The 27393-nt window shown below is 39.9% G+C and overlaps 1 protein-coding gene across 1 annotated transcript in view; it reads right to left on the bottom strand.

Moving 5' to 3' along the window:
• Camta (Calmodulin-binding transcription activator) overlaps window positions 1–27393 on the bottom strand; it is a 1827966-nt gene that overhangs the window by 1497407 nt on the left and 303166 nt on the right. Inside the window, exon 12 of the mRNA XM_080281035.1 lies at window positions 20127–20165. Within this exon, the coding sequence (XP_080137161.1) occupies window positions 20127–20165 (39 nt within the window). The remainder of the gene's footprint in view (window positions 1–20126; window positions 20166–27393) is intronic.

Genomic DNA, 27393 nt, shown 5'->3' with positions numbered 1-27393 from the left:
ACTACCCTAAATTGCTGAGTCTGTACATATACGGACAAGGATTTCCACACATTTGCACAAATTTATTTGAGTCTCCCCTCAGTGTGTGACAGAACATAGGATGACAGACATCCCTCCTCCATTCCCATGCCTCATACCAATATAATACAGGTATACCTTGATATATGATACCCCTGGATGCAATACCCCAACTTAACGAATGATGGGGGTAGACCTACCATCATACCCTGCCTAATGAGGGCCAAACCCTGCTTTAACAATAGGTTTTTATTTATTTATTTTTTTTTTACCAATTTTGATGATATTTTAGAATAAAATTGTGTGTTTAGGTTGATTTATAGACTGTTTTTAGACTTAGATTAATGTGTTTTAGCCATAAGTGGGGTGAACATTGTCATTTTGAGGTACAGTTTACAGTACTATGCTTGATTTTTTCCAGACTTATATTTGACGATTATCAGATTTTATTTGATGATTTTAATGAGTTATTTACAGGTGTTAGGCTTAGGTTAGCTTCTTTTACAGCTGTTAGGCCATTTAGATTGGCTTTAAACTTGTCTTCTGACTCATCTGGGTGGGTCTAGGATTTGGTTGGGGGGAAACCTGAGACTAAAAATGCATCCCTGTGCTTTAAATGTTAAATCTACCCTGAGATACAATACCCTGCTTAACAATGGGCTTTTACTTAACCAACTGCATTGTTAAACTGGGATATAACTGTATACATATAAAAAAAAAGAAAGAAAGTGAATTTGCAAATATATAAAATTTGCACAGAACCTCAACTTCCCATCATCATAGTTTCAACTGTGGCTGCATTACATACACCAGGTTGCGTTTCCATTATACAAGTACTGCATGCATCCACCCATTCCACACCAAAATGGACTATCTATCCACATTGGCTGCTGACTGTTTATGAAAGTAACCACCTGATGCAAATCTGGGTCACACTGAACTGCCAAAGATATTGTGCACACTCCAGACTTCCAGTTGAAGCTGAAGAACTTCCAAATGATGAACAATCAGACAGTAATGTGTAAATAGTGTATATAATGAAAGTAATATAAGTAAATGTAAGCAAATAGAAGTAAATTATAAAATCAAGTAAGGAAAATAACATAAGATACCGTGTGATTTACTGTAACTAGTGCGACTGTGTGCAGCCTTGGTGAGTGTTTATAGTGCCTTATACCAATACAGTAAAAAAAAAAAAAAAAAAAAAGTGATAATACGTAAAACTTATTACGGAACCCTAACTTCCCATCATCGTAATTTCGACTGTGGCTGCAATACATACACCAGGTTGCATTTTCGCACTACAAGCTCTACATGCATCCACCCACTCCACACCAAATTGGACTATATATCCACATCAGTTGCTAGCGGTATCTGAAAGTAGCCATCCGACACAAATCTGGGTGTGGTGGACCAAAACACTTGTTTTCAGGAGGAAAACAGCCAAAGTGAACACTTTTACTATCACTATTTATTCTGACCACTTTTCAGGTCTATTCATGAGGGGAGTATTAAAAAAAAAAAAAAAAAAAAAAAAAAAAAAAAAAAAAAAATGAAAATGGCCAGCACTGTGGGTCACGTAGCCTCACAAATCCTTGACAGGGGGGGCCAAAAAGCCGACAAAGGCTCCGGCATAGAACAGGTTAAAGTCCTCAGCAATGACAGAGTTCAATGTCTGTATTAGGGGGAGGAGATGAGCACTGTATTGTGCTGGTACAGCATGGGAATTGTCAGGGGTGAATGTAAATGTTAAAAATGTTGACTTCTTGTTTGTGACCAAATTTGACACTGAGTGACTATATTTTTAATGCTGCATCATTCTGGAAAAGTGATTGTGTTATTTGTGCTGTATCACTGTAGAGGACTGATGGATACCTGTGTGATGAGGCTTTCTCCATGGCCCTCAGTTCTGTCTGAGTGAATGTGTGAGTAATGTTCGAGTTTTTGAGCCTGTTGTGTGTGTGTCAGTTTTGCGACTTTGTAGTAGTGCTTTGTGTATGTCCTAGTCATGAAGGAATTGTTCTGTTTCTGCTTTTTGTTTCCCTGAAGAGGCCATCAACATTTAGATGTAGTATGTTTATGTGTCTGAAGGCAGTGTGCATTCAGTGTGTGCCTGTGTTACAGATGTTGTACTTGTACACAGGGACTAAGTTGTGATGTCTGTGGTTATGTGGGTGGAAGGGTTGTCTGAGGGAGTGGGGGAAGCTGTGTTTGGTGTGACTGGAGTGTTTGTGAGTGTGCTGAACCTGTCACACACCCATGTGCTGTGATGTTGTCTGGCATTTGTTAGTGTAGTGAAAGTGATATTCTCTACATGAAATGCACTGAACAAAACAGATCCATGTGTTATGTCTAGTACTTGTGATTAGTAGGGAGCAGGAATATGTATCATGATTGAGGCCCAAGACTGCTCTCATTGCCTGCTGCCAGTGAGAGAAGCAAGGAAATGACCACTGGAGGGTCAGAGTACAGCATAAAAAATGGCATAGGGAGTGGCTGCTCCAAAGCGAGAGATGAGGGCCCTGTCCAGCTGGACCAGAGTCATTGTCACTGGACACAGAGCAGGATGAGGAGGTGCACAAATAACATCCACTTCTTTCCACCCACCGCAACAGTGGCATCATGGGATGGCTCCTCTCCACTGGGGGTCTCCATGTGTAATGCAAGGTAATGAATGTTAGATTGATGATAGCATCACAGCAGGCTGGTTCTGTCTGAATAACAAAAGAATGCACAAGGCAGATCATTTCATGCTAATGCTGGTCAGTTTAGGTTATGTCTGTGATGCCGGACAGAGTGAGAAGAAGAGATATGAGTAGGCCATACTTGGAACTTGTAATACCTCTGTCCTTATAACCATCTCCTGACTACTACTTCTACTGTTATCCAACTCTGGGGTATTGAGAAGGGAACAGGATACTGACATACAGCATTTCTTCACACTTACATAAGCACAATTCATCAAGAAACATCAAGTCAATGTGAAAGAGGGAATGGCAACAAGTACCTTATCTTTACCATCAAGGTGACTACTCTCCAACATCTAACATACTAGCCGAACTCTTCTAACAATCTTGCCATATAAGAATCTAATGACAGCTACATCCAACATTCTACAGCTGCATACAACATCTGGTGACTCATTTGCATTTCTTACATCTTTCTTAAATACACAGACTTCATCCCATTCTTTCCAAAACATTCATTTCTGTGAATTTCTGGACCACTCACCCTCCCCCTTCTTCACAACACGTCCAAATCATCTTACCTTACTGATCTGCAGCACTCATTCAATATCACCTATATCAAATCTCTCTATCATTAATCTCAGTTCTGTAAATGTGATGTCTTACCCATCCATATCAACATGCTAGTTTCTGTGCAATCCAATCTGAACATGTCTCGCTGTCATAAAGCATACCACCTCTCACATATACTGTACAGAGAGTAGCCTTTGTATAAAAGAAGGGCCCCTTCATAATAAGGAAAGGTACCAGTTCCCTACACTTCTTCCATCCACTTCTCTTTTCAGCAACAGAACTAGCCTCTGCTCCTTGACCAGCATTACGCATATCCATCCAGTAACAGAGCTTCTTCATGTATTTTAAGCAGCTGTCACCCCATACAACACTTGATTCTATCAAGTCTAAACACCCGAACATACTACACATGGAAAATATCGCACATTCTGCAGTCTACCCCTAACACCACTGCACTGCTTGTGGACACATCTAATGCAAGCTGTATACTATCACCATCACTGTCATCATCCAATCCCATTTTGCCCCAAACAAACAAAAGTGTAAGGGCCCAGGATTAGGCTACCAAGCCCTGACAATTAAGGCAAGAGCTGAGGGAAAGAAGACGACATGATGTATTATTGATGTGACAAGAAAAGGCAGACTGAAATGGTTTGGGCACATGAAGAGCAGAGAATGGAGGATAACAACTAGGTGCCGAGAATGACAGGTGTGAATGTTGAGGGCAAAGTTGCAAAAGGCGAACTTAAGAAGACTTGGAACAGTCATACAGTGTGATCACACATAAGGGACTGATGAGATAGGCTGCTAGACTTCGAGCAGGTTGGAGAGCCGCCTAATTCATTATGTAACCAAGGCTGACACAAAGAAGCATGTTGAAGCCTTTATAAATGAAACAAAATGAGAGAGAGAGAGAGAGAGAGAGAGAGAGTGTATTTACCTAATTGTATTATACCGGCACAGGATTCGAGCTAAGCTCGTGGTGTCCCGTTTCTTTTCTACAAATATTTATTATTCAATCTAGATTTAAACACATGGATGCTCTCTGCTGGCCCCACCTCTCCCTCTAAATTATTCCCACTGTCTATAGCTGTTTGGAAAACTATTTTTTTTTTTATATCACTGAGGCACTGACTCTTCCTCAACTTGAAATAATTTCCTCTTGTTCTTCCATCACCTTCACAAAGAGGTCCTCTCTGTCCACATGTTCTATTCCTCTTACTCTTCTACATATTGCAATCAAATCTCCCCTCTCTCTTCTCTCTCTCTCAGGGCTGGCAAATTCAGCTTTTACAGTCTCTCCTCATAAAACAACTCCCTCAAGCTTGGTGTCAATTTTGTGGCTATCCTCTGTATTCTTTCTAGTTTACTGGTATGCTTTTTCAAGTGTGGTGACCATGTCACTGCACAAATTCCAGTCTCAGTGTTCTCACAGTCACTATTTACTCTCCCAGCATCTCTTCATCCATATAATTAAATGTAGTAGTATTAGAGGTACCCAACAAGATAATGCTGATTTCGTATGTGCGGTGTGTTGGGGAAAGCACGTGAATATTGCCAGGCATGAAAGGACTGAACTTGCTGGTTAGTCTCTTGAGTGTGTGGAAGAGTTCTGTTATTTGGGAGACATGTTATGTGCTGAAGGTGGGGCTGGAGGAAGCTCTGTGGCTAGAGTGAGGAGTGGTTGGAAGAAGTTCAGAGAGCTGTTGCCTCTCCTGACAGTGAGAGGTCTCTCCCTTCATGCTATGGGATCTCTGTGTGAGGCATTTGTTAGGAGTGTAATAATTTATGGTAGTATGACCTGGGCACTAAAGGAAGAGGATATTCACAGGCTCAAACATACAGAAATGGCAATGTTTAGGTGGATGTGCTGTGCGTCCTTCAGTGCAAGGCCTGAGGGGACTAGGTTTAAGAAGGAAGAGTTGAGAGGTGGGATGGGACTGGTGTGTATTGGTGTTGCGATGAGAAGAGGTAGACTGAGATAGTTTGGGCATGTGGAGAGGATGGGGGGTAATAACTGGGTGCAGAAAGCGAGAAATGTTAATGTTGGGGGTAGGGTAGCAAGAGGCAGATCAAAAAGGACCTGGGATGAGGTCACTGAGTGCGACCTCAGGGTTAAAGGACTAAATCGGGAAGCTGCCAGACATTGAGCAGTAGGGACAGCCGCCATTAGATGACCAAGGCTGATGTATGCAAGCATGTTGGAGCCTACGGAAATGAAAACGAACTATCATGTTGGTCGGTAACCAGTAAGTTCCTCCAGTAATCCTGTTTATATGTTTCTCTGGCAATAGGTTATCCTGTATAGTCACACCAAGGTCCTTTTCTTCTTTTGCCTTCCTTATCATTTCATCTCCCATCTTGTACACATACCCTGGTCTCTTATCACTGACTCCCATTTCCAATGCATGACAATTATTAATGTTGAATAGTGATGTATTTACCTATTTGTAGTATACAGGAATTGAGCAATGCTTGTGTTGTCCTGTCTCCATATCCACATTTATCAAGTCTACCTTTACACACATGAATGTTTTACTCATGCACCACCTCTTTGTCTAAGTCGTTCCAAATATTTAAGTATTTACCTAATATACCTAATTGTGATATACACTTCACGGAATGTACTATGCTCGTGAGTTTCCGTCGCTGTTTCTCAATAAGTCAAATTTAGCTTTAAACTCGTTTAAGTTTTTAGACTGGACGATCTCTTTGTCCAGGCTATTCCATAAGTCTATACTTCTGTAAGGAAAGCTATATTTCTTGATATCCTTCAAGCAGCTTGACTTTTTCAATTTCATTCCATGTCCTCTTGTTGCTCTCTTATCCCATACAAACAGATCTTCTTTGTCAATTTTATCTACTCCCACCATGGTCCTGAACACTGCAATCATGTCTCCCCTCTTTCTCCTTTCCTCAAACGAAGGCAAATCCAGTTTTTCCAGCCTCTCTCTGTATGACAGGTCTGTCAGACTAGGGACCATCTTGGTTGCTGTTCTTTGTATTCTCTCAATCTTGTTTATATCTTTCTTTTTGTGTGGGGACCACACTACCACTGCATATTCTAACCTGGGGCGGATCATGGCCACTATCAATTTTTTCAACATTTCCTCATTCATATAATGAAATGCTACTCTTATGTTAGTCAAGAGCTTATAAGTCGCTCCAACTATCTTGTTAATGTGCTTTTCTGGTGACAAACTATCTTGGACCAGCACTCCCAAATCTTTCTCTTCTCTCATTTTTGTGATTAATTCATTACCCAAAAAATAATTCAGTGATGGTCTCCTGGTACTTTTACCCATTTCCAATATTTTACATTTCTTTATATTAAATTTCATTTCCCACGTTCGGCTCCAATTGTGTATCCTATCCAAATCCACCTGCAGTATTTTACAATCCTCCTCAACCTCTATCTTCCTCAAGATCTTTACATCATCAGCAAACAGACTTGCATAACTGTTCACTCCATCTACCATATCATTTACGTAAATCAGGAACATTACTGGCGCCAACACTGAGCCTTGAGGGACTCCACTTGTTACTTCCCTCCATCCAGACATCCTATCCTTTATTACTGTCCTCATTTGTCTGTCTCTCAAAAAGTCTCTCATCCATTCCAGAAGTTTCCCCTTTAGTCCTCCTATATATTCTAGTTTCCACATTAGTCTCTTATGAGGTACCTTGTCAAAGGCCTTCTCTAAGTCTAAGTACACACAATCCACCCAACCATCTCTCTCCTGTACCACATCAATCGCTCTTGAGTAAAAGCTCAACAAGTTTGAAACACATGACCTTCCACTTCTGAATCCAAACTGACATTCAGCCAAAATATTCATCTCTTCCAGATATTTTATCCATCTGTCTTTCAGGATTCTCTCACACAATTTTGCAACCATGCTGGTTAGAGACACTGGTCTATAATTCAGGGGTTCTTCCCTGTTTCCTCCCTTGTAAATTGTGTGTGTGTGTGTGTGTGTGTGTGTGTTCTTACCTAATTGTATCTTTACAGGAATAAGTCAAGCTCATACTGTCCCGCGTCTTAAACCATATTTATCGTACATGTCCTTAAATTTGTGAATTGTTTTGGCACACACTATTTCATTCGGTAGTGCATTCCACTGATCAATTGCTCTGTTTGGGAAACTGAATTTCCTTACGTCTTTATCACCTCTCTTCTTATGCAGTTTTTTGCAGTGTCCTCTTGCTGATGCTTCTCCATATGTTAAGTAATCATTTATGTCTATTTTCTCCTTTCCTGATATGCACTTATATAGCATTATCATGTCACCTCTTTTCCTTCTCTCCTGTAAACTTGGTAGATTCAGTTTATTTAGTCTTTCTTCGTAGCTTAGGTCCCTTAAGCTTGGTATCCATCTTGTAGCGGCCCTTTGAACTTTTTCAATCTTGTCTATATGCTTTTTGAGATGAGGACTCCAGACTACTGACGCATATTTCAGTGTGTGTGTGTTCTTACCTAACTGTTCTTACCTAATTGTATCTTTACAGGAATGAGTCAAGCTCGTACTGTCCCGTGTCTTAAACCATATTTATCGTACATATCCTTAAATTTGTGAATTGTTTTGGCACACACTATTTCATTCGGTAGTGCATTCCATTGATCAATTGCTCTGTTTGGGAAACTGAATTTCCTTACATCTTTATCACCTCTCTTCTTATGCAGTTTTTTGCAGTGTCCTCTTGCTGATGCTTCTCCATATGTTAAGTAATCATTTATGTCTATTTTCTCCTTTCCTGATATGCACTTATATAGCATTATCATGTCACCTCTTTTCCTTCTCTCCTGTAAAGTTGGTAGATTCAGTTTATTTAGTCTTTCTTCATAGCTTAGGTCCCTTAAGCTTGGTATCCATCTTGTAGCGGCCCTTTGAACTTTTTCAATCTTGTCTATATGCTTTTTGAGATGAGGACTCCAGACTACTGATGCATATTCCAGGGTTGGTCTAATGAATGAATGATGTTATTGGCCTTCTTAGCATGTCTTCATTTATGTATGTGAATGCTATTCTCATATTTGCAAGCAGTGTATACATGTTCCGTACCTTCTCGCTGATGTGGTCAGCCGGAGATAGTCTGTTATTGATAATCACACCTAGGTCTTTCTCTCTTTCTGATGTGTATAGGGTTTTATTTCCTAACTTATAATCCCAATCAGGTCTTTTTCCACTTTTACCAAACTTGATTACATGACACTTGTCCACATTGAATTCCATTTGCCATGTACTACTCCATTCATGAAGATTATTTAATTCTTCTTGTAGCTCTTTACAAGAGTCTGTGTTAGTAATTCTCCTTTGTATTTTTGCATCATCTGCAAACATATTCAGATAGCTCTCATTTCCAGTGTTACTGTTTATATCATTTATATACACTAAAAACATGATTGGTGCCAGCACTGAACCCTGTGGTACTCCACTAGTCACTTCTTTCCATGATGAGTAGTTTCCTCTTAGTACTGTCCTCATTTCTCTTTTTATGTGTGTGTGTGTGTGTGTGTGTGTGTGTGTGTGTGTGTGTGTGTGTGTGTGTGTGTGAGCTAAATAGAGATCAAAATGAACTACATCAGCTCAAGTGAATGTTGTTTCTGTCACTGATACAAGGACTTAAGTTGTATTTTGTCCTCTTTCACTTAATTTTTGCTTTCTATTGTTTTCTTTTATAACCACTGGATGAAACTCAAAAATATATATGGGAGAAGAGTTGAAGTAACAAGGGGAGGAAAGGAATGAAAGGAGAAAAGAGGAAATGAAAAAGTGGGAGAAAAATACTGAGGGGAGGGGAGAAGAAAGACAGATTATACCGTGGTCTGTTGAAGTGAGCTTAAAAAAAAAAAAAAAAAAAAAAAAAAAAAAAAGCATATCCCTACATACACAGGACCAGTTTGCATGGTACCCCTACTTTAACAAATGACTGCATGAACTGGCTACTGTATGATCACATACCAGGTATGCATGGAGGGCCTACTGTATGTGTGTTTTAGATGTAGCTAACCTTTGTTCTTGTGTAAAACCATTGTTCTTGTTTAAAGCTGCTTTACATAGCATTATCAGTTGGTGGTGGTGAAACACTGAACCCCTTTCTTCTCATAAGTTATACACTATACTCTGTAATTACTTGTATCACTGGGAACCCCTGCACAGTATAGTGACATTTTTTCATGCTTATTACAGTATAAAAGGTTGTTTTTTCTATGGGTGGGCAGTTATACAGTACAAGTATACAGTTATAATGGGGTTAGACTCCCTTGGAGGGTTGGGCAGGGTATATCACTATCCGTCAGTACATCAACTCATAGTATCCCCCTAGCAGTTTTATGCCAGATATGAGAGAATTTACTGTAAAAGGAAAATTCCATACACCAGATAGAAAGTATCCTCCATTAATAAAATATCTAACAGTTAGGCTTGAAATGCTATTGCTTGAAATTTGGGGGAAATTAATCTGCGGAAGTGAAATCCAAAGAGAGGCACTTTAGGGAACAAAGGAATTCTGACAGGAAAAGTTCTGCAATAAGGCAATGTGAAAGTCAGGTAATGAGTGCTATCGACATCTGTGTAGCACAAGGGAAGCCATAGAGAGGGGGGACAATGAATGGAACTTTGGCTGGGTATTTGCCAAGAAAGTACAGTCAAGTCGCCTATGGCGCGGTTTTCTATGACACGGCAAGGTGCCAGACCCCAAAAAATGAACCACGCGCATAAACTATACCTATGGCGTGGGCGCGGCAAGGTCTGAAACGTGAGGGCAAATTCCCCTGGCGGTCGGAATGTGAACCTCAGCCCTCACCTGCCATTCAAGCCCTTCTCAGTGTGTAGCCAGACTGCTTGTCATCTGGTCACCCTCCCAATTTTTGTGCCTATTGTTACGTACTGTGCCACAGAAATGGTGGACAGGAACCCCACGAAACAGACTGCTTGATTGTGTGCATGTGTAAAGTGGGGAAAAATGGGGAAAAGTGGGGTGAAAAGGGGCTTTGGGAGAACGTCCAGAACCAAATTGCATTTTTCCCATTAGTTTAGTTATCTGTATGATGCGGTTTTCTATGGCACAGGCACGGTCCAGAACCAATTAACAGCGCCTTAAGAAACTTGACTGTATCAGCAAAACAGTGCAAGTAAGGCAACATTCCATCTTCCTTGTAGAGGAGGTAGTTCATTTGTAACTACTGAGTTATTAATTATTCTTACAGCTTTGTTCTGAATTTTGTCTGGTTATTTTAGTGCAACCTCTCCGCATCCACTCCACATGGGTGAGCAATATTTGAGATGGGAACACACGACTCTTGTAAATTATACATAACTAACTGTTACACAGTGAAGATGTTATGGATTCTGTGCATCAATCCATGTCTCTATATATAACTAACTGTTACACAGTAAAGAAATTATGGATTCTGTGCAACAATCCATGTCTCTCTGAAGTCGTTTTAGCAAGTGTTCCAATATGAGAGGTCCAAGTTAAGGTCTTGTTACGTGAAACACCGAGAATTTCAATACCTTTAGAGATAGGAATGCTGAATTGACTGCTCCCTCAATACACAGTACTTTTCATAATCAGCCAGATTAATCAAACATTTTATATTACTCTCCGGAGCAAGCACCTAGTTTATCAGAATATTTTATTTTGCTTAGACTTAGTTCAAACGCAGTGCTCCGCTGAAGGGTTGGAGGTTCGAGTCCACTCAAGGTTCACTGGTAGATATCAAGAAGGGCATCCGGTCATAAAGTGCTACACGCTCCAAACCTAAGTCTTCCACCCAGGGGCAGTGCAATAGCCCACATGAAAAAAAGGGGATATAGTGTAAAACTAAGATATATATACAGTAAGACCTCACTATAACAGACTGACTGTGGCCCAAACCATTCTGAAAAATGCAAAATTCTGATAAAAGCAACATCCGGACTTCCCCCTGCTAATCCGAACTTTTCTGATACATCAGACACTAGTCCAAATCGCATGAACGGTTTTTAAACTGTTTTGACTACCACTGTGGTACTGTATTGTGTTATAACTTCACTACATTAATCAAATGGTATAATATATATAATAATACTTTACTGTACACTGATAAACATGTCTTTCATTTACCTTTTTGTGGTGAACATAGCTGAAGTGGTCTGACAGTCCAGACTGCTTCTGGCTTTATTGGACTTTTTCCGATATATAAGAATTTAGTCTGGTAGCTCCTCGAGTCCCATGAAAGGAAATTCCGGTCCATTGAAGTCCGTTATATCGAGGTTTTACTGTATGTATATATATATATATATATATATATATACAGTACTGTACAGTCAGCGCAATGGAAGTCTGGACCCTCTAATTCCAAGAAATATTGTAGGAAAATTCCTGTAGTCGGCGGATTTTTTTTCTGGTGGCTTCTAGCAACTTTACAGGCTTAACACCACATGCTGTGAGTTTATGAGCTCAGTGCCTGCCTGACTTTGGATGGGAAAGTACATCATATTTTCTTGTCCTGCCTGGCCCTTGTTAATTTCAAAGCTCTTATTTTCACACCCTCCTTTGCCTTAGTGAATCATTGGAGATGGGTCCCAAGCCACTAACTGATGTAGAAAAAGCCCGAATTTTAACTATGAGAGAGGAAAATGTAAAAATTAAGGATATTTGTATTCGAACTGGGCAAGGAAAATCTACCGTTATGGCACTCCTCGCTGCTGCCCGCCATCTGCCAAAAAACACAATTCCCCAACATAAAGACAAGCTAGGACCTAAAAGGAAGTCATCACCACTACAGGCAGGTTACTGAAGCAAGCTGTGATAAAAGACCCACGTTTGACTACTAGACAACTGAAAGATATGTACCCAGAATTGCTGAAAGATGTGTCAAAGAACCATACAGCATCAACTTCAGAAAGACTTCAAGATCCCCAGCTGTACTGCTGCACTGAAGCCTCTCCTTAATTTTTACATTTTCCTCTCTCATAGTTAAAATTCGGGCTTTTTCTACATCAGTTAGTGGCTTGGGACCCATCTCCAATGATTCACTAAGGCAGAGGAGGGTGTGAAAACGAGAGCTTTGAAATTAACAAGGGCCAGGCAGGACAAAAAATATGATGTGCTTTCCTATCCGAAGTCAGGCAGGCACTGAGCTCATAAACTCACAGCATGTGGTGTTAAGCCTGTGACGTTGCTACAAGCCACCAGGAAAAAAATCCACCGGCTACAGGAATTTTCCTACAATATTTCTTGGACCCTACCAAATATATGGTGCGAAATAGAGGGTCCAGTCTTCCACTGCGCCGACTGTATATATATATACTGTATATATACTGCACTCGCCTAACTCACTGTACTATCTTTCTGAACTCATGCCGTGAGTTGGAAAAACGTGAATTAAAAAAAACACACCTTATGGGGAAAAATATTTGATTCTGCCATTGTGTCACGTGGCCTAGTATAACATTAACGGAACCCCTCTTAACACCACTTAACACTAACAACCTGTCTCAGAAGTGTGTACTGCATATCTTATAATGATAATAAACAACATTAAAAGACATTCATATCCTTGTATGATAATAAAAAATACAGAAAAGCATTTACCTAAATCCTACTGATGACAATGCTTATGTCGACGAGACACAGGTAGCGGTTTCAGCACACTAGCCTAGTTGCAGTACTGGCCACTAGGTGTAGGTGGCGTGGGTGGAGAAAGCATTATTGTGATTGGCTGCACAAGCACAAGGACTATGTGCTTAAGTATGACTGGCTTCCAGTCACAAGTTGCGGCTACAATACCGTGAGTTAAACATCTCACAAATAAACCATGTTCTAGTGGAATAACGCGAGTTAAAGCATTTTCCGTGAGTTTAGTGATAATGATGACTTACATAAGGACACCGTGAGTTAGATAATTCGTGAGTTAGAAGTCCTTGAGTTATGCAAGTGCACTGTATGTGTATATATATATATATATATATATATATATATATATATATATATAAAATCATCATCATCATCATCAGCCGTATGAGTATCCAGTGCAGGACAGGCCTATCTCGACCGAAGTCGGGATGATACAGCCAATGTATCTCTACCAAGTGGCTTAGGCTGTTTGGTAGAGATTGTATGTAGGGTGAGAAGTGCTTGTAAATGTAATTGTAGTGTTGGAGTGGCTTTGGATGTGTGTGTATTCTGTGAACCAAGTGTAATCAGCCCGTGCAAGCCGACTCAGTGCAAGCATACTTTACAGTAAGTGACACTGGTTCAACCACAGCACCCCTTGTGTCCGCCAATGCAGTACGTGGCCGGGTGAACACTCCCAAAGTTTATTACCCTGGCGGGGCGGGAACCATGGCCCACCCGTGTACGAAACGCACACTCTACCACTGTACCACAGAGGCTCCATATATATATATATATATATATATATATATATATATATATATCGAGGGACAGGGCGACGTGGAGGCGATTTGTTTGTGGCCACCCCGAATCGGATTGAGGCGTCTAGCAATAGATAGATAGATAGATAGATAGATAGATATATATATACATATATATATATATATATATATATATATATATATATATATATATACATATACATTATACATATACAGTAATCCCTCTAATATCCGAACGCCCAATATCCGAACATCCCCACTAACCGGACATAATCCTCCTGGGATCCAATATTCCCAAAATGGGCCAAAAACTGCAAAAAATTCGAAAAAAATCTGACTTTTTTCCCTCCCATAATTTGAAATTCCCGCCTGGCGCCAAACAGCTGTTACACCATGGTCCCTTCACCCCTTCCTTCCTCCCCCTCCCCCCTCCCCTGTCAGGTTGCCATTTGGTATTTTTCATTACCAAGTGTGGGCCAATTTGGTAATGAAAAATTCGTTTGGTAATGCATTAGAATAATGCATTACCAAATGGATTTTTCACATGTATGAGGATACACAGGATGGAGATGGTGGATTGTTTGCTCTCTATGATTAATCTGCTACCCTACATAGTGTGAAAATAATCAACATGGTGTTAGTTATAAGGAGAGTGATTACATGTATTTCCACTTGTATATATAATTACTGAAGAATATATGCTAGCTTTACGAAATTGGTAATGAAAAGTTATATTTGACAATGAAAGTTGAGGAGATTGGTAATGTGGCTGTTGCGATCTGGCAACTCTGTTACCCCACCAACATCAACAGTCACAGCTTAACTCCGATGGAGAGCAGATACTCATAACAGTGCAAGCCACAGGTGCTTGTTTTTTGTGAATAAACAGGGAATAAACTGCAATACCTTGCCACTAGAACACACAGGAATTTACAGTGTTGTGCAGTGTTAAGAAATTAGAATTTAGAGTGCAGAGGATTAACTGTGGACTGCAAACTGGCGGTTCAAACCAGTCCAAGACCAAGGGACTTGTAAGTACCCAGAATGTTTAATATTGTATAAACTCACCTCTAAAACCTCATTTTATGGTTCTTTTGCATTTATTTCAGTCTTTTATGCCCCTTATTGGTGTGATTTGGGTCTTAAATAGGTGCTATGCATGTCCAGAGGGAGTTGTATAGGTGTTTTTCAGAGTTAGGGTCCGTAAGTACTAGTCCATAAGCTGGGGCCCAATATCCGGACAGGACCACTATCCGGACCTGCCTATGGCTCTATTGATCCGGATATTGGAGGGGTTACTGTATATATATATATATATATATATCATATATATCTATATATCTATATATATATACATATACATATATATATATACATATACATATATGTATATATATATATATATATATATATATATATACATACATACTGGTATATATATATATATATATATATATATATATATGTATATATATATATATGTATGTGTGTGTATAAATTTATATATATATGTGTGTATAAATATATATATATGTGTATGTGTATTTATATATAAATATATATATATGTGTATGTGTGTGTATATATATATATATATATATATATATATATACACACTTACACATACATACACACACACATATATATATATATATATATATATATATATATATATATATATACATACATACATATGTATGTGTATATATGTATATATACATATATATATATATATATATATATATATATATATATAGAGAGAGAGATAGATAAATAGAGATACAGATACAGTAGGCTCGCCCAGTGCGCGTCATCACAGTGCGCGAATCTCATTGTGCGCGAGTGACCAAAAATCATAACGAAAAACCTTGAATGCGCGAGTTTACCCTACAAAACACGAGGTAGACGCAAGAAGTGGCTTAAAAGCGTCATTTTCCATCAGTACGCGACCCCCCCCCCCTCCACACAACGCCCCAATAGTGACCTAGAGGCTCATGGGGAAAGTGCTCAAGAGGAGTCTACAATAAGATATCGCCAATAACAGCTTCAATAATAACGTTTTCGACAATAACAGTAAGTTAGACTAGATACCCAGAGTCTATAATAATGATGTTTATTTCGTGGATACCAAGTTGTTATACTGCCAATACATCCATAACAAGATGAGGAATGAAACAAACAAGCAAGAAGAGATGAAGGAAATTGCCGAAAATGTGAGCAGTAGCGAGGAGGAGAGGGAGGATCCTCCCTTCACCACCTCCCCTGACTCGCCCACCGCCGTCCTCCACTGCCCCATCTGATTCACCAGCCGCCTCCCTCGCCACCTTCACAGCCCCACCTAACTCACCTGCTTCACCTGGCGTACCTGCAACCCCCACCATAATGACTGTTGCTGCATTCTGGAAGAAATGTAACATTCAACAGGCCGTAAATTTCTTCGTCAAAGCCTGGAATAATACAACATTGGCAACTGTTAAACAAGCGTGGTGTGGCCGGGGTGGTGGCGGGGGCACTGTAAGTGCGTTGCCGCGCCTCAGAACTCTTGTTGTTTAAATCCATCAGGCCTGTTGTCTACTGTTGTTAAGGTGACTGCCCATATTTTTGTTATTGCAGCTATATCTGTAGTACAATTTCAGAAAAATTTGACCTTTTTTATGTCTCTAAGGGCCAAAAAAATGTCCAGGTATTAGGGGGTACTGCCCATATGTAATTTTTCCCATAGGACTATGTATTTTCTATGCACGAATTCGCAGTGCGCGAGGTCGTGGACCACCCAATCTCTCGCGCACTGTGCAAGCCTACTGTGTATATATGTACATATATATATAAATACATATATATATATATATATATATATATATACAGTACAATCCCAGCTATCCGGTATCCAGACAAACGGAATACTCAGAACAACCGGAAAATTCAAGGGCTGGTAAAAATGTCAGTAAGTTATAACTGTGCGCCAATTTGAATGGACCGCCAAACCGCCGTTTGATTGTGTCACGCGAGGCTGGGGGAAGTCAGACAAAGCGAGGTGAAGGCATTTCCGGCTGATGTTAATCCCTAGCAAATCCTATTAACCACCCCTCCTCTCCCCCTCTTTCCCCTACTTGAATTCAGTCATCCTCCACACCCTCCAAAAATCACCAGTCTGCGTTTTGCCACCAGACAGTAAACAAGCTCTCTTGCTATTGTGTTCCTCTGATAGACGGTAATTTGCACACTCCAAAATGCCTAAAGTGCAAACTAAACGTAAGCGTATCGTGCTTACCTTGAAACAGAAGCTGGACATATGCAACAGACTTGAAAAAGGCGAACATTGTAAAACACTAATGGCTGAATATAAATGTTAATAAGAATGAAAGTTTACTTTGTTGGAAGAAAAATAAATAAATAATATGCCTGCATTTCATACATACATCATTTATTTTATTTTCTGCAAAACAGCTGAGTGGCGGGTGAGGGGTGGAGTGATGGAGGTCAAGTGGGGAAGAAGAAGAACAGTCGGAAACGTAAACAAACTCACGTGGGGGCACAGGTGTCGTGATAATTCTACAGTGCAGTCTTAACACATCATCAGTTCACTAATAAATGTTCAAGCTTTTATTTCTTTATTTTATTTTTCAATTTTTATGAGTACAGTACATATAATGAATACAGTAATTCGGTAAACAATGGACTGGTGCAATTTGCAGTACGGCAAATTGCTAGACATTGCACACGCGCGTTATGACCATGGTGTGTGTTTACAAGGCAGTTTTTCAGGCGGAATCTCTTAGTGTAACCCCTAATGTGACTGGTAAATACCTGAACTGTATTTACTGCTGTGATAACCTTTGTATAGATTTGACTTGAAAATCAGAAATACGGGAAAAATCTGTAACCGGGAAGGTAAATTCCCCAAGCCACCCGGTTAACTGGGATTGTAATGTATCTATATCTATCTATCCATCTATCTATATATATATATATATACATATATATATATATATATAGATAGATAGATAGATAGATATATAGACAGATAGATAGATAGATTAGATAGATTAGATAGATAGATATATTAGGCCCTTTAATTCTGCAAACTATAACTGCAAATTCCTATTTTGCGAAGTACACCCAAAAAATACTCATTTTAAAAACTCGTGCAAAAAAACGAACATTTCTGCACTACTCTGCGATGTTGAAGAGTGATGTCACGGTGCTACGTCAGAGCCTGTCACTGTTTATTCTGCATTTCATGTGTCCTCTGACCCTTGCAATTCCAAGGTATGTATAGCAATGTTGGAGGAGTTTCACCCTGCACCTGTATCATAATGGCTCCACCTATCAAGATGAACAGAAGATATGTTTAGAGACCAAACTGAAGATGACAGAGATGAAAATAGTGATGATGGCGGCCCCACAGTAGCCTAACCTCAAGCCTCGGCCCCCCACCACCCTCCCCACATGCCCAGTCAACCTTCAAAATAATCAGGGTATTAAATGCAGGTTTACTTGTATAAACTCTTGATTAACACAAGAGTAATACTTCATTACATGGAAGGAGATAGTGAAAAAACTGATAGTGGCCATGACCCACCCCAGGTTGGAATATGCAGCAGTAGTGTGGTCCCCACACAAAAAGAAAGATATAAACAAGCTCAAGAGAATACAAAGTACAGCAACAAAGATGGTCACTAGCCTGGCAGATCTGTTGTAGAGAGAGAGAGGCTGGAAAAGCTGGATCTGCCTTCCTTAGAAGAAAGAAGAGAGAGAGAGAGAGAGAGAGAGAGAGAGAGAGAGAGAGAGAGAGAGAGGTGATATGATTGCAGTGTTCACGACCAAGATGGGAGGAGATGAAAATGACAGAAAAGGGGACAGGAAAGTAACCAGAGGACACGAAATGAAACTGAAAAAGCTAAGATGCTTGAAGGATATCAAGAAATGTAGTTTTCCATATAGATGCAGAAACCTGTGGAATAGCCTGGACAGAGAGATTGTCCAGCCTAAAAACTTAAATGAGTTCAAAGCAAAATTTGACTTACTGAGAAACAGAGATGGGACCCCACAAGTGTAGCTCATTTCCTGTATATCACAACTAGTAGTGATATCTGGGAAGCAGATTTTGCAAAGGAGGTAATGTGACCTTTCCATAAGAAGCCCTTAGAAAATGACCCCCCCCCCCTCCCAAGGATATTCAGTGAAGAGAAAAGGATCAATTGTGAATTGTTAAATAACAGGGGATGTTTCTGAGGAAAATTCTGATGGGTTGAATGAAGTAAGAATTTTCTGAAGCATCAAAAACAATAAGGGTTCTTTTTCCCTAATCAGAAATGACAATCAGATCAAAAACCAGTTGTGTCATATCCTCAAGTGACTGTTGAAGTAACTGCTGAGTTGGAAGCTGTGAGAAGCAGGTGGAAATGTGAAGGCTGGAATCATCAGCGTATGAGTGACGGGCAAATGTGCAGCTCGATCATGTACAAATAGAATACCTGGTGACAGGACACAACTCAGAGGTACACCACGACTTATAGTTTCAGAAGAACAGTAGCTGCCTACAATCAGCTATAAAATAACCAGCAAAGAAGTTACAGATGAGGGAATAGATAGAAGGATGAAAATCATAAGGCAGCAGTTTGAAAGTTATAGAGCTATGCCAGCATTGGTCAAAAGCACTTGACACATTAAGTGCCATGGAAAAAGTTTCACCAAAGTCTCGAAAGGAGAATGACCAATAATCTGTAAGGACAGTGAGATAACCAATGGAGTGTCCCAGGTGGAACCCATAATGGTGGTCAAAAAGAATGCTTTGTGAAGAAATGCACTTTAGAATCTTGCTGTAAATGACAACTGCCAGATCATAAGTAAAACTGCTGCAACTTTTGAGTACGGTATTCATAATATGGCCAGCAATGAAATTAAAAAATCATTAGGCACAGCTAAAACACTGGATGGCAACACACACTAAGAAGTAGTTACCTTACTGTCACTAAAGTAGTTGGCTACTTATGATGGAAATATGGAATGTCACAAACTGCTTTGGCAATACTAATTACTGATAACTGGTAGCTCTTAACTGAGAGTCAGGAAGCTGAATGACCTTATTCTAACACTGATAGTTTTATAATGCAATATCTGACAGACAATTAAATTGTTATTTCCATCACTGCTATGTGCAAAATGGAGTATTTTGGTGTGAATACTTTCAGATTATGATTAACTAAGCCCTGCAAGCAAGCTTTACATATGCTGCATATGTTGAAGTATGATATTCAGAGTACTGTCTGCTACCATGCAGCACTGTGCACAGCTGCTTTACCTTCATATGTTTATGTTATGCTGGAAATATTCTGCAAACTTGAGGAATTGGACATACCATATGACAAGCAGAGGCTGGTTATCCTAACTCAAAGAGATGACAAAACATAAGCAAGACAGCAGGCTAAAAGGTGAGAGGCTGGCAGTAGTTTTTACTAACCTTGCTGATTTGGCTGTATGCTCGACTTCCACATGAAGGCTATAGAAACACAGAGACACTCAACACCAACACTGGGAATACACAGCACACACAAGGGGGAGCAGTATATTTTAAGGGGAAAGGAAAAGTTATGGTAATGAGTAAAAATCTGCTCAGGGGATGTTAAAGGTATGGAAGTTTACATGCAACTATTTTAAGTATTTACTGGATATAAAAAGGTACTCTTAAAGGGGGAGAAAATGTTCAATTCCTTCTGTACTAACAATGCTGAATTAGTCAAACTGATAACTATGGAAAAACCAATCCCCCTTGATGCTGCTACATTCTGACAACAGATACTACCACAAAGTACAAAAGTAACTGTTTGCAAAGTATCTCAATGGGTTAGAGCACAGTGAAACACACAAGTAGACACCAATATATAGATTACATACTACATTCAACATCAGTCAAATGGCAAGGGAGGGATGTGAGTTCTGTACTAATAAATGGGAGACTCTGATTATTATAACAGCTTTATAAATATGTATGAAAACTTATACAGTATCATACACAAAAGAAAAATTGTACCTGGTCATGAAAACTGCCAATATCTGCACTCTATTTCATTAACAACTCTTAACTCTTTCTGTCCCTCCCCTTACCTTTTGTTAATTTCTTTGGTCTTACTTCTTAGCACAGAAAAAGCCTAAGCTTAGCAACTAGTTTACTGCACATGGCTTATTACAAAGACCCCCCCAAACAAGATAGTACCCATGTCAATAAAGATGGCAATCAGTAATTACAGTTACTGGAACAGTAGGAAAATCAACAAGAATGCTAAACTACAATACAACTGTAAACCTTTATGTATTATGAAACAATTTAATTACTCAGTTGTATGTTGATCTAATGTACCAACAGCTAACTACATACTGTATCTGCATAACAGACTGCTGACTGTAGATGTCTATATTTAGGGATTGCTGACTATTTCACTCGTACCTTATCTTCAAATCCCATGCTATTTCATTTGTATCTAATCCTGAAATCCCATAAGACACACAGAAGACATCCCTCATACATATGGTTGTCTGTATTTAAGGACTGCTGGGTATTTCACTTATCTCATCTCCACCTTATACTGGCAGACACCCCTGACACATATGGTTCACTTTTTATATATATATATATATATATATATATATATATATACATCTAAAGTTTTAAGTGATACACAACTGTGCTATTCTTAAAAATTAGGCACTGAATACAAAACCTTACATAATTATTGTATGCAAGAAAACCAAAATTAAACTATTGTACATTAGAATACCCTATGAATTAATAAATATGAACTATCTAAACAGTACTATAAACTGTGCCTGGGTACAATACATTGTTATCATGAGCATGGCTATAATTTGGCATCAGTGACTTTAGGTACTTGGTGCAATCTAAATGCCACATTACTATGGGAAAAACAGGTTTCTCCCGGCCAAAGACTCATATTCTCCCCCGTTAGTAAATTGAAGAAGCACTTTATGAGAGGGCTGCCCCATTCCCTTTGTACTCAAATGTGCTGGCAGTGAGGAATTTGTCTCAACATAACCACATGTTGAGGAAAGAGATGCGCTTAACTCCACTGTGTTTATAAAACCAATCTGCGGTTGTTTTAGCTCTCAAGATAGTGTCAAGCTGATACAGTAATCTCTCAAGTATCCATTGGCGCAATATCCAGCCCAATGCTATATCTGGCACAGCTATCTTGGCTATATTAAAGCAATATCCTGCTAAATTATGAAACATCCAGCACCAAAATGGGACTTAACCAGTGGTCCAGTGCAATATCCAGCGCTGAGGCGTCTCAAGCAGCTTGCAAGCGGCAGCCAACTAACGCCAAGCGAAATCCCGAAACTCGGGAGCCAACGAAAACGCCCGCTACGCTCCAGCCATTCAGAATCCATAGTGGGTGTGGCTTATTCAGCTTGCCAGGAATACCACTGCACTCTCATTCTTGCCTGTGGATGTCACAGAGCCAAGATGTGCCTGTGCATTCCACTCGCCTGCCCATACGGCTGCAAAACCCTGATGCTTTGGCTAACTCAGTGGTGTCCTATGTTCAAGCTGCTGTACTGTATTGTATTGCAAAGCTAATGGCCTGTCAGTGCTCATGCCCTAGTGCTCTACTGTGATTATTAAACTTCCCCTGTGCAGTACTGTGTACTGTACTGTTTACAAGTGCGAACCCCCTGGCGATGTTTCTCCCCATCGATGCCAACACTTGGTGAGTATATACAATAGTACACTATGTACAGTACTGTATTACTGTCCTGTATCATTACTGTAATGGTTTTATATGCTTAGTTTTCATCTCTTACTCATGGTAGTTTTTGTAGGATAGAGGGTTGAGATGTACAGAATGACAATATCTGGCTCAAAGATTAATGTTGCTCGCATTTCATGTTATTCGGCATAGGGCTTGGCTGAATTAGAATGGATAATTGAGAGTTTACTCTAATATTACAGACACTGAAAGATACTTCCAAGCAATTTTCATTCTACTTTCATGCTCGATTTTCCATTTATATCAAAATCTCCACAGAAATTACCATTTTTCTCCCTTGGGCCAATCTACTTTTCACTTTGGTTTTACATTTCCCTCTCATTTCTGTCACTGTGGTGATGTCTTTTACACATTCTTGTCACCACCACATGATAAGTTTTATTTAGTACAGACATATTCACAGCCAACAGGTAAAAAAACACACTGATTAATTACTTAGCTCTATAAAACTTTATAATTCATTCTTCTTAACCACCAAACAGTTTCATGTAGTTCCAGACATCCCCTCACTGTGAAGGATCAACCTATTTCACTTTTTTTTTTTTTTTTTTTTTTTTTTTTGTCCGACTCTGGGCAAAGGCTTCAGGGCCTATTCCCAAGTCCCAGAAGTCCTCCTTGGGACACGGTAATCCTCCTACATCTCCACATGTCACCACTTTGACACTAGCATCCACCATCCTTATTGAATACATGCTAGGGCTGTCTCATACTGGAGTGGTGTACTGGTATTAGCAGGGGTACTTTTATGACATGTCAGTGGGTCATCTGGTAGATTAGAAAAGTCTGCTTTTTGTGAAATTCAAATCCTTAAACTGTTCCCTGCCCCAGTCGGGATTCAAACCTGGGTCCATTAGGACTGCAGGTTGCCTCTCTACCAATTCAGCCACCCCCCTCCCTCTTTTTATTCTGCACATATCACACTGTAATGAACCTTCCCTCACAATAACTACCATTTCACTCTCAGCTATACAGTATTAATATTCAGCCACCATCACTCATAGAAACTAAACAAACTGCAAAAACTGATATTGGTAAACATGTCTCAGGTTAGATAGGTCTCAGAGAGAGAGAGAGAGAGAGAGAGAGAGAGAGAGAATGTACATGTATATGTGCATGAGTGTGTGCATATGTGTATGGTGAGAGAGAGAGAGAGAATGTGTGTGTGTGTGTGTGTGTGTGTGTGTGTGTGTGTGTGTGTGTGTGTGTGTGTGTGTGAGAAATAGAGAGACAAGGAGTTTCATGGACAAGTACTACCTCAAAAAGTCTCATGTCCCACTACAAGGAAGAACACCATAAATGAAGTTGTAAGGTACATGGTGTAACTCCACTAGGGAGAAAAAAGTACTGCATACTAGAAATGAAGGCTCTCCCCACCCACAGAAAAGTGCATCTAACCTAATGGGAAAAGGCCAGGCTGAGAAATATGACTAATGATGGAAATATTCAATTTACCACAAAGTTAGGCCCATCACACTTTCTCTAATATTGCACTGAACTGGTCTATCAAGAAACTGTCAACTGACATTGCAAATCTTATATGACAAGAAACTTCCTAATACATAGAGGTGTAAAAGCTGCAAGTCAAGCTTCCGTCCATGATTCCTTGTCAAGCTGCTGTTTCATGATTCCTTGTCAAGTTGCTGTTTATTTTATTTATTTATTTATTTTTTAATGCACGTAAGAAGGAATCAAGGGCCAGGGGAAGCAAAATTGTTCCCTCCAAGAAAAAACGAAAACAAGGTAACAGAAAGCCAAATTCAAGATCCGTTCAATTCGAGATGCCTGGGCACATTGCATTTGAAAGACTGAAGATCATAGGCAGTAGGAAATACAGACAGATGGAGAATGTTCCAAAGTTGATCTTTTGCATACATGAAGGACTGCAAGTAACGGTTCACTCTTGCATTAGAGAGCTGGACAGAAAAGGGATGAAAGTTTGTTGCTAAACAGGTGCTACACACCTGCTGTAGTGGTGGAAAGATGCAAGCAGACAGTTCAGAGGAGCAGTGATCACTTTAGTAGTAATAGAAAAAGAGATAAAGATGCAATAGTGCGACAATGAAAAAGAGGCTGAAGGGGGTCAGTAAGTGTGGCAGAGTTAATGAGATGAAAAGCCTTTGAAAAAGTGGCTGAAGGGGGTCAGTAATGGGAAAAACTGTATGTAGGGAGCCTCCCAACTGCTGGTAATTTTTTTTTTTTTTTTTTTTATGCGAGGAAGAAGGAACCAAAGGCCATGAGCCCACAATAAGAGTTCCCTCCAAGAGAAAAACAAAATACAATAGAGAGCCAAATTCAAGATCCATTCATTTCGAGATGCCTGGACACACTGCATTTGAAAGACTGGAGATCATAGGCAGCAGGAAATACAGACAGAGGGAGAGAGTTCCAGAGTTGACCTGTTGCATAAATGAAGGACTGGGAGTAACGGTTAACTCTTGCATTAAAGAGTTGGACAGAAAAGGGATGAGAGTTTGCTGCTAGACGGGTGCAACGCGCCCGTCGTAGAGGTGGAGGAATGCATGCAGACAGTTCAGGGGAGCAGTGACCATTAAAGTAGCAATAGAAAAGAGATAAAGATGCAACAGTGCGGCAAAGAGACAGAGGTTGAAGGGAGTCAGTAAGAGGAGGAGAGTTAATGAGACGAAAAGCCTTTGACTCCACCCTATTGAGAAGAGCTGTGTGTGGGGAGCCTCCCCACACATGAGAGTTGAACTCCACACAGGGGCGGATAAAACCCCTGTATAGAGTCATCAATTGTGCAGGGGTAAAGAAAGAACGGAGTTGGCTTAGCACACCCAATCTCTTGGAAGCAGATTTTACAAGAGATGTAATATGATCTTTCCAAGATAAGTCCCAAGTAAATGAAACCCCAGGCACGTTCAAGGATGATGCAGGATTAAGCTGAATATTATTAAACATTAGTGGGTATACCTGTGGAAGATTTTGACGGGTTGATAGGTGTAAGAACTGAGTCTTTGATGCATTAAAAACAACAAGATTATTTTTACCCCAGTCAGAGATACGAGCCAAGTCAGACATTAGGTGTGCCATAGCCTCATCCCTTGTTTGTTGAAGTAACTGCTGAGATGGGCGTTGTGGGAACCGAATGGAAAGGTGAAGGGTGGAGTCATCAGCGTATGAGTGGATAGGGTTAGGTGTACAGCTTAGAAGGTCATTGATGACTAGAAGGAAGAGAGTTGGTGATAGGACAGAGCCCTGAGGAACACCACTGTTGATAGATCTAGGAGAAGAATGATGGCCATCTACAACAGCGGTTATAGAATGACCAGAAAGGAAGCTAGCGATGAAGGCACGGATAGAGGGACAGAAACTTTAAGAGGGCAGTTTGGAAATTAAAGATTTATGCCAGACTCGATCGAAAGCCTTTGAGATGTCAAGTGCAATGGCAAAGCTTTTGTCAAAGTCCCGAAAGGAGGATGAGAGGATGACCAGGAGTCTGAAAGGTAGGTGAGAAGACCACCAGTGGAGCGTCCCTGATGGAACCCATACTGACGATCAGAAAGAAGGTTGTGATAGGAAAGATGCCTTAAAATTTTTCTATTGAGAACTGACTCGAAAACCTTTGAAATACAGGACGTTAAAAGAATTGGACGATAGTTGAAGGGTTGGGAGTGGTCACCCTTCTTTGGGACTGGCTGAATGAGAGCAAACTTCCAGCAAGAAGGAAAGGTACAAGTTGACAGACAAAGGCGAAAGAGTTTGCCTAGGCAGGGTGTAAGCACAGAAGCACAGTTCTTGAGAACAACAGGAGGGACTCCATCAGGCCCATATGCCTTGTTAGTATTGAGGCCAGTGATGGCAGAAAATACAACAGCTGAAGAAATTTTAATGTCAGCCATGAGGAAGTCAGAGGCGGGAAGTGATGGAGGAACGGCACCGGAATCATCTAAGGCAGAATTGGAGGAGAAAGTCTGTGTGAAGAGATCTGCTTTATCAATAGAAGAAATAGCTTTCATATCTACAAAGGATTTTCAAAACCTCAATTAGCTATCTGCATAAATGCCTAGTCTCTAATGAAAAGAGGCACAGTACCTGAAGCCTTCTCTGGAATCCCATGTGCCTGATGGGTGGGATTAGTTTAGCAGCATATACTGAGCGATAACCTTATTCACAGATGGCAACTAGAACTGCTCCGCTATATAATTCCAGATACAGCTCACGAAAGAGAATAGTAAAGTGAGAGAGATCTATCTCCTTGCTTCTGTATTTAAACTTCCTCTTAAATAAGCTAGAAACTTCTGTGCTTTCTTCTCTATTTCAATACACTGTCTGGAGAATGTTAAATCACTGCTTATTATTACAATTGTTTTTCTCCAAGTCTGTACTGATGATTTCACGTCCTAACAGAGAGAACAGGAAATCCTCCCTTTAACAGTCTAATCGGCGGGAAGCTGATCCGATAAAACCGAAAATCCATTATACCAGTTAGTCCCCACCTGAGGTGAGATTTCATGTACATGTCTGAAAACAAATCAGTACAATAGCATATTCATGTGTTCAGTCAACAACTGTGGCATTAGGTTTCCTGGTCTACCCCCACATGTGAAAAAAAAAAAAATTCTTTCTAAAAAATAAGTTTTGCTTGTATGAAATGAAAGAGTGTAAGGAAAAATATAAGAAAAATAAATATGAGTTCCTTATTTACCCTGGTTCAGCCATGGTGAAATAATGAGGACATTCCTGGTCTACCCCCTCATGCGCAAAAAAAAACAGGAAAAATCGTTTTTCTCAAAAACAATTTTTGCTCATATGAAATGAAAGAGCACAGGAAGAACAAACATGAGTCCATTATTTACCATAGTTCAGCCGTGGTGAAGTAATGTGGACAAATGGGAGAAATATGTAGCACACCCGTGTCAAAAAAAGCTTGTTCATATGACGTACATTGCAGCTACAGGTTTTCCATCATATGATGTGCAT

This window comes from Coenobita brevimanus, chromosome 87 (assembly GCF_032717465.1).
Source record: "Coenobita brevimanus isolate Jiangsu-jjx chromosome 87, ASM3271746v2, whole genome shotgun sequence".
NCBI lineage: Eukaryota > Metazoa > Arthropoda > Malacostraca > Decapoda > Coenobitidae > Coenobita > Coenobita brevimanus.
The sequence above is the reverse complement of the archived record's forward strand: the minus strand, read 5'-3'. Positions and strand labels throughout refer to the sequence as shown.